The 16,152-nt window shown below is 35.7% G+C and overlaps 2 protein-coding genes across 16 annotated transcripts in view; one reads left to right on the top strand and one right to left on the bottom strand.

The window, feature by feature from the left end:
* PRPF40A (pre-mRNA processing factor 40 homolog A) overlaps positions 1–4,116 on the top strand; it is a 49,611-nt gene extending 45,495 nt beyond the window's left edge. For all 8 annotated transcript variants that reach the window (XM_045559283.1, XM_045559284.1, XM_045559285.1 and 5 more), the window contains 5 exons: positions 199–285; positions 370–466; positions 551–612; positions 1,545–1,676; positions 3,046–4,116. In XM_045559283.1, coding sequence (XP_045415239.1) covers positions 199–285; positions 370–466; positions 551–612; positions 1,545–1,676; positions 3,046–3,138 — 471 coding nt within the window. In that variant the 3' untranslated portion in view covers positions 3,139–4,116. The remainder of the gene's footprint in view (positions 1–198; positions 286–369; positions 467–550; positions 613–1,544; positions 1,677–3,045) is intronic.
* A 5,466-nt stretch (positions 4,117–9,582) lies between these two features.
* FMNL2 (formin like 2) overlaps positions 9,583–16,152 on the bottom strand; it is a 294,756-nt gene continuing 288,186 nt past the window's right edge. For 4 of the 8 annotated variants that reach the window (XM_045559298.1, XM_045559293.1, XM_045559288.1 and 1 more), the window contains one exon: positions 9,583–11,657. In XM_045559298.1, coding sequence (XP_045415254.1) covers positions 11,548–11,657 — 110 coding nt within the window. In that variant the 3' untranslated portion in view covers positions 9,583–11,547. Of the gene's footprint in view, positions 11,658–13,597; positions 13,692–16,152 lie in introns of all 8 variants that reach the window. The other 4 variants (XM_045559296.1, XM_045559292.1, XM_045559294.1 and 1 more) reach the window with 2 other exon arrangements.

The raw sequence follows: 16,152 nt of genomic DNA on the forward strand, positions 1-16,152 counted from the left end.
TTATTTTGCTTAGATATCTAAATGAGTAGATACGGGATGGGTAAGAAGGACAGAGAAAAGAAAATTTTAAGTGGTAATGTTCTTTGCACAGTTTCAAGAGATTACATCCTAAATATGATAATTTTACTCTAAAAACTTGTATAGCTTTTAAAAAATTCTTTATGTAAACTCTTGATTTTTTTTCTTTTGTCCATGTAGCATGAATGTCAACATCATCATTCAAAGAACAAGAAACATTCTAAGAAATCTAAAAAACATCATAGGAAACGTTCTCGCTCTCGATCGGTAAGAGAATTTATTAGATGGCACCATGAGTGTATCACAATATTTGTTAGCATTGTTATGAATGAAATTATTTGTGTTGCTTAGGGGTCAGATTCAGATGATGATGATAGCCATTCAAAGAAAAAAAGGCAGCGATCAGAGTCTCGTTCTGCTTCAGAACATTCTTCTAGTGCAGAGTCTGGTAAGCATTTCTATGTACTTGATTAAAATCATTGACACCTGGATGTCCTCAAATTCTGACACTTTTTCCTTTTGTACTCTGCAGAGAGAAGTTATAAGAAATCAAAAAAGCATAAGAAGAAAAGTAAGAAGAGGAGACATAAATCTGTAAGCAAGCTTCTAATTTTTGTATCTCACCTAGACTTTTGCCCTTAATTTCCTCGGTGGCAGTAGAACCTTCTTCTGTCTAGTCCTGTGCAATCCATTACGGGTCATGTGAGCACCTTAACACCTAAACTTAGAGTTTTAACTTGTTCATCTTAATCTTCTCTTAAAATCATTTGGTGAGCTTTGAAAAAAAATATACCAGTGTTGGGATTCCCACCTTGGTCTTTGAAAGTAATCATGGGGAAAAAAGACTCAAGTGTGTGTGTATGTATGTGTATATTGCAGCTTTTTTTGAGAGCCACAGATTTAAACGTTTAAACAACCATTCCTGTACTGTCGTAGTTTTTAATCTTAGGTATACATTAGGGTCACCTAAGTAAGGAGCTTTGTCAAAATGTAAGGCCCTGGGTGCCACCACAAACCTGTTTAATTGGAAATTTTTTCATGCTGCTCACTTGAATTTATGCATATATAAATAAGAACCACTTATTTAAGCACTACCATTACATTTTAAATAATTCTTGCTTCTCAATAGCAATTTCAATGTCCAGCTGTCAACATTACATGTGATAAAGCTTAACAGAAGCATTCTATATACATATATGAATAAACCAGTATTGGGTGAAAAATGTAATGTCTGTCTATATTTACATAATAAATATAACCTACCTGAAGTGGTAGTGAGACTCTTGCAATGGTATTTTACCCTATCAGAATGTCATTCTTCCCAAGGGAAAGACTGCCCACTCGTATGAATCTCAGGGAAATCTTAGAATGGCAAAACATAATTTCAATTGTTTAACCTCAAGGATTCTAAGAACACATAACCTGTTATATGTGGATGTTCTTAAATATTACCTATATAAGGATTTTTTTAAAAACACAATGGTGTCTTCATCAAAATGCTAACATGTTATTTTTTATTTATATAGGACTCTCCAGAGTCAGATGCTGAGCGAGAGAAAGATAAAAAAGAGAAAGACCGGGAAAGTGAAAAAGACAGAACTAGACAAAGATCAGAATCAAAACACAAATCACCTAAGAAAAAGACTGGAAAGGATTCTGTAAGTATTAGAATTGTTTTATACCTGTATTCTCAAAATACAGAAATGGATACTGTGGTTAAATCATGATGGTGTTTAAAAGAATAGATTTTTTTCAGGTTTGTTACCATTAAAGAAAACAATGAAAATTCAATTTATGCAAAATAGTTTTCTGTTATGCAGATCATGAATGGCCCTTGATTTGAGGTTCCCAAATTTTATATTCCTTAGAAAAATAATACAGCATTCCATAACAGTAATTTTAACTAAGAAAGGATATGGTCTTCTGCTTTGTACATTCTCACTAAGAAGTGCCACTAAAGCTTTTCTACCTAATTTTCAATATTTTTTTTAAAGGAATATAAAATACAGAATACTCAGATCAGGGGTTTTCCAGATATCCACAATTGTCATTGTTACTAAATCCAGTTTCAAAAGATAGTAGTTCCAGTAACTTTTAGAAATATTGGTTGTGGGTGGGGTGCGGGCAATTGAACAGGAGGGGAATACAAGCCAAAGTCAATGTTGTAATATCAAATTACAGAATTAGCCTTTCGTTTTTCAAATATATGTATATATGAATAACAGAGCCAATAACACAAACGCTGTGCGTTTAGCAAGGGTAAATGCCTATGAATTCTCAGCAGAGCTTTATCTATGTAGACAAGCCCTGGCCCTACTTCTGGATATTCTAGTTCATATGATATATGGTGGATTTTTTTTTTTTTTTTTAAACAGCTGCAACAGGTGAGTCTGAGTCCTCATTGGTGAAGAATAAATACTTCTTCTATACTTTTTAGCAACGTTACAGTAGGTTAAATGAAATCCCTGAAGTGTGGTGGAGGATGTGTGAACTATCTACTTTTCCGAGTTTGTATCTCACAGATAATGCAGCATTATTTTTGTTTGTTTTTTCAGCTTAAATCTTGTCCTCATAAATGTTGGGTGTGTTTGGGCACAAGAAATCAGTGTGTTTAAAATATAGTACTTACAGGACCACCTAGAATCTGCAAAATTAGCAAGGAATATTTAGGAAATGAACGTCTGGCTTCCATTAAATGGAAACAGTGTTTCATATTCAGTTGTGTAAAAGGAAGGCAAAGAAACCAGTGTGTACCATTTCTCACTAGTTTGTATATTAATGTCAACTGAAAATAGTACCATTTAAAAATCCCATTCTAAGTTAAGTATTTTCTCTAATATATCCAAGGAGTCCTTAATCAGTAACTCCTTGAAGGGCTTTTGGTAAAGGGGTCATTCTTAAACCTGTGAAATGTGTTTCTTCGGAAGAGAGAATCCAGATAGAGTGTGGATTATTTTTTCAAGGTTCATTACTTCTTAACCTTCTGAGTACTGATGGCAACTGTAATTGTAATCAATGTCTTTTCAGGGTAATTGGGATACTTCTGGCAGTGAACTGAGTGAAGGGGAATTGGAAAAACGAAGAAGAACCCTTTTGGAGCAACTGGATGATGATCAATAAATTATACCAAATATATGTTTACAGTATGATTTAAAAGTCTAATGCAGACCAGGGACTCTATTTTAAGTTCAACGGAAATAACACTGGGTTTTAATTATATCACAAAAAAAAGTGCATTTAAGTATTGTTATTGTCGGACTTTATAAAAGCAAAGGAAATTGAAAATAACTTTTGATTCTATATCAAGAATCATATTTTCATACGGTCATAACTGTCTTTCTGTGACCCTTTCATAGGGCACTGCAGGATGGATTAAAGGTGGCAATTTACTGATGATAACTGCAGATGTCTCTACTTTGTTCTACAGTCTAAGTCATGAGGTAATTCGATTTACTTTGTAGGAGTTGGATTTTGAAGATATAATAAAAAATTTTTTGATAATATAGTAGTACAAAAAAAGCACCAGCAACTGATAAAACTGCTTTTTTGTGCACTACCCAACTGGTTAAAGCCAATGTGATCTTTTATGGTGACTCCTAAGAAGTAGGCATTTTTGATGGAAACTTGGTAGACCCTTAACTATAGTGGTGCTAAGGAGCACTACTGTAATAAAGCCACCATTATTTTTTATGAAACATCTGAATACATTTTTAATACGGCTATTGTGAGGGCATTATTTTGAGCATCTATTTTGAGGTAATGTTTAAAAAAGGTACCATCAAATCAAATTGTAAATTAGTTTAAATATATTGCCTTAAGGACCTACTAAAGAATGTGCCACCAGACTTTAAGTGATAGTTGCAATATCCTTGTCTAAAAAAAAAAAAAAAAAAAAAATCAATGTTGACTTAAACATTTTCTTTAACAGTTGTCTTTTTTTAATCCAGTCTTTCTCTTGCTTTTTTTTTTTTTTCCATTGAGGAAGTCTTTTACTTTCCCTACTCACTGAGAAGTATTGACTTCGTGGTACACATTCTGAAGCATTTCTGATTTGAATATTTTTGTACATTTTTATCAATTATTAAACCTTCTCTTCTAGTGTGTACTAGTATTTATTTCTACATAAACTGCTCAGCTCTAAAGAAATTGTATGATGATTTTTAAAGATACTCTGTCCATGAAATTTTGCTTCATCTTACCCACATAGCTAGTTTACTTTCCTTTTTTAATATTTAAGAATGTTATAAATCAATGCATTTGAGGTCCCTAGATTTGTTTCTCATCTATGAATTTCCTACAGAATATTTTAGAAAGGCAGTGGTTTGAAAATACTCTTCACATGCTAACTTTTGAAGGTTGGTAATGTAATTTATACTATTTTCCTTCAGTGCAGGAATTTTTTTTTAAGTAAATAAGTAAACTTTAGCACATAGTCTTTGGTATTATCTTTGTTATTTTAATTTGGACACTTTGAGAGATCCTATTTCAAGTTGGGATTTAGAAGAACAAAATGTTTTTCCCTTTCCATTCTAATGGTTTGAACACGGGCCTGACCACAATGACATTTTCCCATTCTGCCCCCTCTGTTTGAATTAAATCTAGTGTCCACTGTTAAAAGGCTCAAAAATTGGGGGGAAATTTGTTTCTAAACTTCTGTCTGCCAAGTCATTTTTCTGCTACGAAATATGACATGACTTTGACTTTGTAGAAAGAATCATTATCTTTGAGAAAATGTGAAATAATCAAATTGCTTGCTTGAGATTAGTCTCCTATTGTATATTAGTGTCAAAACACATAACTTTAGCAACAGGGAGTTGTTTAGATTTGATTTTCAGAGGTCCCATTGTAATGATAGTTAATATTGCTAATCATGTCAAACATTTGACATAGTGGTAAGATCTTTAAAATATGCATTTGACATTGGCAGATATACTAAGTGATGTTTCACAAGAAAATTTAGAATCTGTAAAACATTGTTTTAATTACTTACATGAATGATTTTTAAAGTACATCTTTAAAGTTTTGATTTTTCTATTTAAATAAAAAGCTATTGCTGTGTTTTAGCATGTCCTCAAAATAGATTCTGTATTTCTTATAGAGGTGATCTTATTACAACCTCAAATTCCTACAAGATAAATTCAAATTTCCCTGTGGTTCACCCATGAAAATTATTTGATCTAAAAACCACTAAGGTAGTGAACAAATTGCAACCCAAAATGCAACATCTTACCTATAAAAGATGTAATTGAAGTGACTGTTATCCTTTGTCTGCCTTTGAGGATCCCATCAAATAGGATTTGCCAAAAAAGATACTTTACAGTATGAAGGCACAAGTAATGAGAAGATTTTGTTTAAATATCATATGAATATTTTTAAAAACTTGTTTGGTAAAAGCTGAAATGTCTTAGAATGTTGTTTGTTAGAGTTGAACACATGTTAAAACAGGAAAGTGTTTATTTTCAGATAAGGGTAATTTATACTTTTTAGTAAAGCCTCAAAGTGTTGAGCATTTATCTTCCTTCAGTATCATGAATACTAATGAATTATTGGATCAAATTCACTAATAACATTTAATATCATACATAGTCAAAATTGGGACCTTAAATATTTGATTTTTTTTCTCCAAGTCCATAATTTTTATGTGGGAAAATTGAATTTGTATGAAAAGTTAGATAATTTAGCCAATCAAGTATGAAGTATGTGCTCATCCTAAGTGAATTCAGATAATGTAATGCTTTTAAATAAAAGCAATGGTCCCCATCACATTTTTTCGACATAGTAGCTGGCATTTCATTATCATTACCCAGAGTAGCTTCAGCATATCAATTATTCAGATTTTTCAGCATATAATACTTTTTATGCATCCCAGTAAATCTGGTGATTAATTACAGTATTTCATCTTTTGACTTTTACTTAATTGAGGCTCGCTTCATATAACCATAAAATGAAAAAGGATTGTTCTAGAGTAAGACAGACAGTTCATAGTGGTGGGGTAAAGAAACTATACAAACTCCTGAAATAGCTTCTGTGTGCATTTTTCTGGAATGTTTCTATAGTTTTAACCTATATAATCCATAGCTTTCATTCAGTTATAAACTTCAATTATTAATACATGCTTTAAGAACATTTGCCTAAATGCTCCTGGTTTTCTTCCAGTGCTAACAAGTCAGCTAAGTGCTGGTCAGGCAGCCACTGTTACTATTTTTTTGGTCCAGAAAAGGGTAACCCCTTTATATAAAGATTTTTTAAAAACTTGGATGCTATGTAAGAGAGAACTGTTTCTAATCGAATGGTACCCAGAGAAGAGTGATGATGAATATCTTTTTTAAATAGGATTTTAAGTATATTATGTAATTTAAATTATAAAACTAAAGAACTTCAGCTTTTAAAACTAAATATTTCTAAATAAAATGAAGCAAAGTATATTAATTCCTTCTATATCAAATCTGGGGCTTTTTTCCCTTGGAGATGTATCTGTCAGTACTAGGTAGATCTTAATTCAACTATCCTACATTCTCTTAGGTAAAACCACTCATTTTACATAAAGGAAAAGCAAAATAATGTCACGAGTTATTTTCCTGGAACTGTATTTTATTAGGCTTATAATACTAGGCTTAATCATATTCTGTGCTTCTGATAGCACATACCAGTCTAATAGTTCTTACCTCCTTATTCTTACCTTGCTCTCAAGTTTTCCAGTTCTTTTGTCTTAAATGGTGGCCATGTAAGTTGCTTGGTGGCAGGGATTTGTTGCATTCACTGTTGTAAATATATCCCTGTGAATTCAGGCAGTGCCCAACACATAGTAGGCACTTACTGAATAAATGTAAAATATCAGTTGGTACATGTGCTCATCCAGCATTCAGGGTATCATCATCTGTATTAAAGGGCTTGAAAAGGCATTGCAATAAACCATACTAACACACCACTAAAGCCACCCACAGTCATAATCGAAGTGCACCTAAAATAAGGTCTAGTGACTGACTATACCTTACCTGTTACTTTAGGAATGAATGTCCAAGAGCTTGTTAGTGAAAATATACAATTTAAATTCTAAGTTGAAGAATAATCATTTGGGGCTCTTGTGAATAGAGATGAATCATAGTAACATGGAAGTCACTCAGTTTATTGGAACTGACTTAAAGGTGAGGTGGGGAGTGAGAGAGATGATTTTGCTCCAGTTAGCCACACATTCTTCCCAGCCCTCCATTTTAGTTTGCCTACCTGGCTTAAGTTCCTTAACTATAGTAGAGGCTCTACTTTTTAAACTTGCTATATAAAAAGACTGTCAAAACTGCTTTAGTGATTCTCCATAGGATCTAGTAAGTAGTTCAAGGCTATCTCACTGTTAGTGACTGGTAATTGAATTTTAATTACCCTGGGTGTGAAGTTGATGTCAACTGGCTAATCCTCCCCAACTCCAATCATATGAGTGAGAGAGTGGCTGGCAAATCAGATCAGATTCAAACTAAGCCATTTCCTGATGCTGTTCTATGCTATTCCTTAAGGTATCTAAAAGTGTTATTTATAAACATTTTTTTGGTCCTGCCTGCAAACTTTTTGGTAGGTGTTGATCTTCTTGCCTACCTCTACACAACTGAACCGAGGACTTGTTCTGAAAGGTGAGTAATAGAGGGAACAAGGTTTCTATTTTCTGTGTTTTGTAATTACCAGATTTTTACCTCTGTTAATTTGTTGTTCTGATGTAAAGAACCTGATAGTTACATAAAATTAGACCTTTTGTAAATAAATATATTAGAAAAAAGGCATCTTTTAACTAAGTTGGGTTTGTGTCAACTTTTTCCTGTAAGCATCCTCATAGGCAGTAAGTTCTGTGCTGTGAGTTGCTAGATGCCCACATTCTATTTTCGCAGTGTAATTTTTGCTTTTCTTGATAAAATGTTAGACCAAAAATGTCTATCAACACTTTATTCATGTATTTGTTTCTTGCTTCAAATTTTTTTCATGGGAAGAGATGGGATATTACTTTGAAAAGAAATGGAAAACAAATTCTTTTGTATGAACTGTACTGATAAACTCATTTTTGCAGACATTTCTGATAATAAAAATTAAGTATATTAGGACAAAGAATTTTGTTGTATCAGATATTAAAAATTAATAGTTAAGTCAGTTGTAAAGCTAATATTATAAAAGTATCATATCTCCCAGTGTAAACTTAGGTAATTCTATGGAGAAAATTCTAGTATTTTGAGCCAAAGCAGAGTCTGATGGGTATCAAGTCCCATTCTATGCCAAAGCAGACTAAAGTCAGGAGGGTTACTGGACTTTGCAGTGACTATTAGGGTAAGAGGATGGGGAGTGGGGAAAAAGGGTACTTAATTCCAATTCAGAGTCATCGATAAACATCTTTTAAAAAACAAATGTGGCCTGGCATGGAGGCTTACACCTGTAATTCCAGCACTTTGGGATGTTGAGGTATGGGTATTGCTTGAGGACAGGAGTTTGAGACCAGCCAGAGCAACATAATGAGACCCTGTCTCTACAAAAAAATTTAAAAATTAGCCTGGTATGAGTGGTGCATGCCTATAGTCCCAGCTACTCAGAAAGCTGAGATGGGAGGATTAGGAGTTCGAGGTTACAATGAGCTATGACTGATGGCACCACTCCACTCTAGCGAGACCGTCTCAAAACAAAAAAACCCAAAATGAGTGCTACTGGTATATAAATGCCCTAAGCCTAACTATCTGCCTTACCATTAGGCACTTGTGTTGGTCTAAAACTAGAGATTGTAAGTCCAGAATTAAACTTTACTTTTATAAAATAAAGCTTCAAATATATCGTATAACTGGTGTAGTGGAAAGTGCACTAAATTGGGAACAAAGACCTAAGGTTTATACATACTCTTTCACCTACTAGATTGGTGACCCTGGGCAAGTCACTTAATTTTGCTAAGTCATTTTCCTAGTGTGCACAATGGTATTAACGATGACTACCTCACAGGCTTGTGAGGAGTAACGTGAAGATGACTGCATATAATCTGTAAACAGCCAACTGTGAGAAATGTAAAGTATGCCATGGTAGTTGTGACAATTAAGCTTTTTCAAGATAATGGAAGGGTTTTCTAAAATTATTTCTCATTTCCATGAGAATATACTAAATGTTAAACTTTTCAGATGACTTGGTGTTACTGTTAAAAATATCACTGTGTGCAGTGAGGGCCAAGCTGCTTGTGTGTACCTTGCTAACCTGTATGATTGTCAAGTACAGGGTTACCTCTGTGTAGTTCACACATAACCTATTTATATTTGTACAACACCCTAATTAAAACACATTTGAGGGGTGGCATCTTGCCAAGCAAGTGCTATTCCTCTGGAAGCAATACATTTATAAATACAATTTTGGAGATGTATCCCAAAATCTATTTTGTTCCTATGTTCCATACAGCAAGCGGTCAAAAGTTTATATGGGTCGGGATTCTTCCTGAACTTTACCAAATGTATTTGGATTCTGAGATCAAACAGCAAGACATACTTGTTGCTAGTAGATAAAAGTCTATATAAAACTGCTAAAACCCCCTAAAATATACCATTGCAAAATACATTATAGTAGTGTAAATAGTTTTTATTTGCTCATATGCCATGAAAAGACCAGAAAAGTAACATGAATTGCTTTTATAAAACATTTCTAATATTGCTAAGAAGCAAGCCCATTAATAGACAAACAGAAAAGAACATGCCAACATTATTGTCTCTTTGTAGAATAATAAATAGGCAATTATTTTAACATGCACATGTCAGCATTGAGTTTTGGAAATCAGCTGCTTTATGGTAAAGGTCCAACTATTTGTGTTACATGTTGTGGTCAAATTGGTATTTTCATCAAAATGAATGTTAAGTCAACAGAAAGACAAAATCTTGGCACGTTCTTTTTAAAGTACACATTTATGGAAGTGTGCCCCCAGGTGGCAGTTTAAAAGTAATCTTTCTGTAAATAGGTATGCTAAAGTGAAGTGTGGTAACTGATCCCTAAGCTGTCCTTGTAGTTAAATATATATATTAAAACAAAAAAAAAACCTATAAGTTAAAATAACATTCAGATTGTATAGCATAGGCTGATGCATTTTTAAACAATATTTACAGTATTACCTAGAGGCTTAGGTGGGAATTAAAGAGAAGTGTAAAAACCATAAAAAACACCAATTTCATAGCAAAATATCTGTACATTTAAGAAGATCATATAACTACACATTATCCAAGGAAAAGGGACCTTCACCAAGGGGTTCACATAGGCACAACATAAAATAAGAAACTCAGTGGTTAAATACTATACAATAAACTTTACAATTAATATACTGATGTAAGGTACCAAGAAGGCAAGCCAAAAGCAGAATGTATATTATGAAAAGTACAAATTTAGCTTCAGTCCAGTTTTTGACTTTGGAATGGATCAAGTGCCCTGCCAGAGAGGAAGGAAAAACAGTGGCTTAATTGGCCATTTAGTCCCACTGCATATTATTTAAGTATACAATATCAATGTTAACATTTTTCAGTGACTTTATTGCAATTCCCTATAAGTGGTCTGGGAAATGCAGGAATAATTTAGCTTTGATACATGATGCCAAATGTATCTTCTCCAATTTACAAAAGGAAAAAAGAAATGAAAAATCCTGCGATTGTCAGAGGAGAATAAAGGCCAGGTTCCTAACGCTACTCTGTTAGCAGATGTAACCTTGAATACTTGATAGAGCTAGAAAACTTCTCCCTGGCTAGCAAGGCACCCATTTCTATTATCAGGATTAACCCATAATGGTCCTCAGAAATCCTAACACTGATCACTGAGATGTTAATTTTAGTGCTAATTAATAAATATATTTGCATTAAAAAGCTGCTTTAAGCTGAAGAGCATAGTACTGCAAATAAGTCTTATACAACATTTTATGCCATCATATCCTTGCATTCACACTGGTGAACATCTCTCACAGCGCATCCTTCCCTAGCACAGAAATAGAATGTGAAACTAGAAAGAGTTTGAGTGACTTGTGCCACTGCAGTTGCATCCTGTTTGCACTTTGCTAGAGCTTGGTTATGGACCAAAGGAGTTTATCTTGTGACTTTTCCCTTCTTCCATGTTGCAAGTCTTTAGAAACACAAAGGTGAATATGGATATGGCTGAAACACAAAATTAATCTGATGCATCCATGTTATTTACAACTTATCAGGAAACCAGGGTGGGCCATCATGGGACAATCAATCACAATGGCAGGTAATGGATTTAATGTGAAATATACATTTTGGTTAAGAAAAAATAACATACTGGTGTGTAAAAAGATACCTAATCAAATCAAATCCTATTGCTTTGATTAATCTGAGCAGGTACTTCCATTTTCAGGCACTTGTTAACAAGGGTTGAAAGGAGAGCCCATCATTTTTAAATTCCTATGTGTTTGCTAATTCTGAGCCTTTAAGAATATTTTATGTATTCAAGGCTGCAGTTAAATGATAACACATGAAGTTCACGTGGGCAGTTTTGTTCACGCACACCCTCTATTCATGCAGGCAGGTCTTGGGTTCACATCGTTATTTCTGCGCCATTAACAGAACGCAAGTTCTGATCATCAAAGCGCCGCCTGACACTTCTCCTCACCGCATCGGCTCGTCGATATGGTTGGTTTCTAAGATCTGTAAAGAGGAGAGCTCCAATGAGAGAATAGCAACCTTTACTATCAGGTGTCCAAGCAAGACAAAGGCCAGCTGGCAGCCAATCAAAGCAGCTTGTGTAGAAGAGTCAGCTAATGGGCCCTTCAAACTCATCAAGCATTGAATCAAAGACATGTACGTTTCCCTTCCATATTTACAAGCAAACAAAATGTGACATAGTACTGCTAGGATTCTGGGACTTCAAGAGAGGAAAATACATAGATTATTTTTGTCACTGGCCAGAGAGTCTAGCTAATGTCTTATTTTGAAAGTTTTTTAAATTGGAAGCAGCTGTGTCTTGTTTATTGTCTTTTTTCTGGAAGCCTGAATATCAGCAATAATTGCAATAAGTTTTAAACTAATAAAGCAGACTGCCTTGTCCTGTTGTATCCTTGAAGTTTTAACAAGGAAGGAACCTCAAGGCCTTAGTTTGCAGATACAGGTTGTTATTTTCATTCCACTATGCTAGTTGAGGTTATTGTTTTATTCTGTCAAATAGAAACATAATGCTCAATTAACCAATAAATCTAAAGCAAAATAATACTTCATTTCCTGAACACTCTTTTCTGTCACATTGCCCAGGCTGAACTTGAACTCCTGGGCTCAAGTGATCCTCCCACCTCAAGCCTCCCAAGTAGCTGGGACTACAGGCATGCACCACTATACCCAGCTCTACCACCCAATATTTTTTTGTTTCATCAACAGGGAGAGGTTGTATGGGCCCTCCCTACATGTTCCAGTTTGTATTTCTAGTGCAAAGCAGAATGCCTGACATTTGGTGGGGGGTGGTGTGGGGAAGGAAGCCTTGTTGAATGAATAATCAATCACTGTATACTGGTTCAAGTAGGCATTGCTCTGTTGGGATGAAGTGGAATAAACAGGAACTTTACGTAAGCATTCTAAATATAAAGGCATGCTTTCTTGAATAGCGCAGGCAGCCCATCCAGTAGGTAGCCTCCTTTTGGTGGAGTCAGGGTATTGTGGGGGAAAAAAATTAAAAAGGCTTTGTACTTTTTCCCCATGTTTTGTTTGATTACTATTTATTTCCCTTTCATTAACTTACTATTGTTAACTTCTGCTAGGAAACACTCTACTTTTATAAATAACAGAATTAAACCAGACTGAATCTTTTTTATCCCTTTATCTACTCAATAAATTGAAAATGGAGCTGATAGAATGTTTGCTCCACCGTACCCCCATATTTTAAAACAGTTTCCTGATATTTAAATTTGGTAATTAACATAAAAACTAGGGTTTCTGGTTTCTTTTGAAAAATTGGAAGCTCCAGCAATAATAGGCCCAAATGGCACAAATAAACTGGAACTGAGACCTATGCTCTCAGGTTCAGCACAGTCCCCACCAGGCCTGTTACCTTCCTGGCTCTTGACATACTGGAATTTGTGACCCTGCCCTACTCCTAAATTCAAGGAAAGAATACCTTTGTAAGCCCTAATCTTCTCCAGCTCCTTTTCCTACCCAGATTAGTAATGGAAGGTCAGAATTCCACTTTTGGCTAAGGATATGTAGTTCTGTGGTTCTTCAGTCCTCTGAGCAATTAGTTCTAAAGATCCGAATACTTCAAAGGCTGTAGTTCATGTTCCCTGGCCAGGACCTGCTTTCAATCTTCAGATCAAAATGGGGTTAACTGAATAACTTGAAAGCCAAGAAGGGGGTAAGGGAAAGAAGCCTAGCACTCAAAGCAAGTATAATCAGCGAATACCTTGCTCAAGCCATCACACTTGAGAACACAGAAGCAGGCCGAGAAAGAGTCCAACAGAGAGGCTCATGCCTCACATCACTGGAATGTGAGGTACAAAGGCTTCTCCCTGGTCAGATTCTCACCAGTATTAACCTCAGCCATAGATTGAAACCATTGATCTGATACAGAGAGAGGAGGAAGCTAAGTAAAAAGTGATGCTTGCCAGCTCTGTGTATCCTCCACCACCGGTGTGCTAGAAGAAATCCTTACCCTCGAGTGAACATTTGGAAATTTAGTGATATTATTCTTCTTTAAGGCTAAACAGAAAAAAAAACAAAAACACAAAATGATGGTTAAGTAAAAATGGGATGAAAATGGAAAGCAACTCAACTTAGTGCTTAACATTCCTGGGCACGTTAGCCAACAAAGGAAGAGAGTAGGAGGCCATTACTACAAGAAGTGTTAGATAAAACAAGGGAAGGATAAGTGCATCTTCCCACCCAGCTCTCTAACCACCCAGTTTCAAGCTGCTTTGAAGACTGGCTCCAGAAAGATAATCCAGCAGCAAAACTGACAGCAAACATCAGCCAAGCAGATGAGAGTTTCTAGCCTGTTAATAAGCATTGGTGGGTAAGTACACTGCAGAGCAGGCAATGACACACTGTCCTTTGAGATGTTCAGAGGTACAACATACACAGGAAGTGCAACTCACAGAATAGTTATGCCATGAAATAAACACATACCCAGTTCCATGTCAATCTCAGCATGAGAGTCTATCAATGGCTGTTTCCAGTTAGAGTATGTACTTCCCTTGTCTCTTTTCTAATCAACTAGGCACTGGAGAGAAGTTTGTTCCTTATTAGGCATTGAGAACTAACTAAGCCCAGGAAGTTACTTTTTGTGAAAATTTGATCACTTTTTTTGAATTCTAAGGACAGTGGCCTTTTCTGATGATAGGTATTTGTTATCAGTATTTCTGGTGCCACCATCCTGACCAAAGAAGCAGGTCCAAATATGTCATCACAGAAGAAATATCCTGGGTTTGACATGGAACAGAGCCACCAATGAAGAGGCACGAATAAGATGGTGGGGAGCACCTAGGCCTTTGTTTTCACTTCCTGCCTCACAGCTTTGCTCCAACATGGACTTGCCGATAGTTCAACTTGGGCATGAAACTCAGAGGGAATAGGTGACCTGCCCAGGGTAGGGTGCTGTGAGGCTATGGCTTGCCTACATCAACATATTCAGGTTTTCTAGGTCAAAAGAGCTCTCTATGTTAGCTCATATTATGAATTCCATCATACTATGGACTATAGGAGACGTTATAGAAAGGACCAGTTTATAGCTGTGTGTAGTTTATCGTTCCTTCTACAAATCATCTTCCAACTTTAGAGCACTTTGCATTCCTGAGCACTTTTGTACAGCAGGTCATCTTACTATCAAAACATGTTAACTGGGTACAAAAGAATGGGGTTAATATTAGGTCATTAAATATGAAATGTCCGATTTCTAATCAAAAGTGTAGTTTATTATATCTCAAACAAGAAGCAGTACAGTTAATCAAAGTATACATCTAAACTATCAACACAGTTTTGTCATCTTAATGTAGCTTGCTTATGCCAGCAGCGAAGAATTCTGGAGAGCAAGTGGTGATGAAATCATGAAATCCGGAAAGCGTTTTCCACAGCTGGTTGAGAATTGAATATTTTGCCTTGCAAGAAGTGGTCCAAAGCCTGGAAAAAGTGGTAGTTAGTTGGTGTCAAGGTCTGGTGAATACAGTGGCTGACAGAGAGTTTCCAAGTCCAGCTTCTGTAGTTTGAGCTGTGTTGTTTGTGCGGCATGCAGTCAAGACGATTGGCCTAGCTTTATTGACCAATCTTAAGTGCTTAATTGCAAGCATTCTCAAGATGTTTGGTCCAATTGATTGTAGTAGACATCCTCTGTAATCGAATGACCAGGTTTCACGAAGCTGTAGTGGATAATACCAGCACTGGACCACCAAACAGACACCATTAGCTTTTTTTGATGAATATCTGGTTTTGAACTGTTTCAGCACTTTCATCTTTATCCAACCATTGTGCCAAATGCTGTGACTGTCAAAAAGAATCCATTTTTCATCACATGTAACAATACAGTATAGACCTAGCATTCTGGGAGGCCAAGGTAGGAGGAGCGCTTGAGCTCAGAAGTTCGAGACTAGCCTGAACAAGAGTGAGACCCCATCTCTACTAAAGATGGAAAAACTTAGCTGGGTGTGGTGGCACATGCCTACAGTCCCAGCTACTCGGGAGGCTGAGGCAGGAAGATGGCTTGAGCCCAGGATTTTGAGGTTTCAGTGAGCTATGATGCCACCACTGGACTCTAACTGGGGCGACAGAGTGAGATCCTGTCTCAAAAAATAAAAAAAAAAAAGTACAGTGTAGAAATGGTCCACCTTTATGTCGTGACAGCAAAGAAAGGCAAGCTTACAGATAATTTCTCTTCTGACACTCATTTAATTCATGCAGAACCCATCTATCCAGCTTCTTTACCTTGCCAATTTGTTTCAAATGGTCCAATATTGTTGGAATAGTAACATCAAACTTTGCTCCTAATTCACACATAGGTTGAGGTGGATTTGCTTCCACTACAGCTTTCATTCAGCTCATCATTATCCATCTTGGTCTCAGGTAGCCCACATGGCTTATTTCCAAGATTAAGATCACCAGAACAGAACTTCTCAAACCATTGACATACTATGCATTCATTAGCCACATCTTTAACCACATCCTTCCCCAA

This window comes from Lemur catta, chromosome 8 (genome assembly GCF_020740605.2).
Source record: "Lemur catta isolate mLemCat1 chromosome 8, mLemCat1.pri, whole genome shotgun sequence".
Lineage (NCBI taxonomy): Eukaryota > Metazoa > Chordata > Mammalia > Primates > Lemuridae > Lemur > Lemur catta.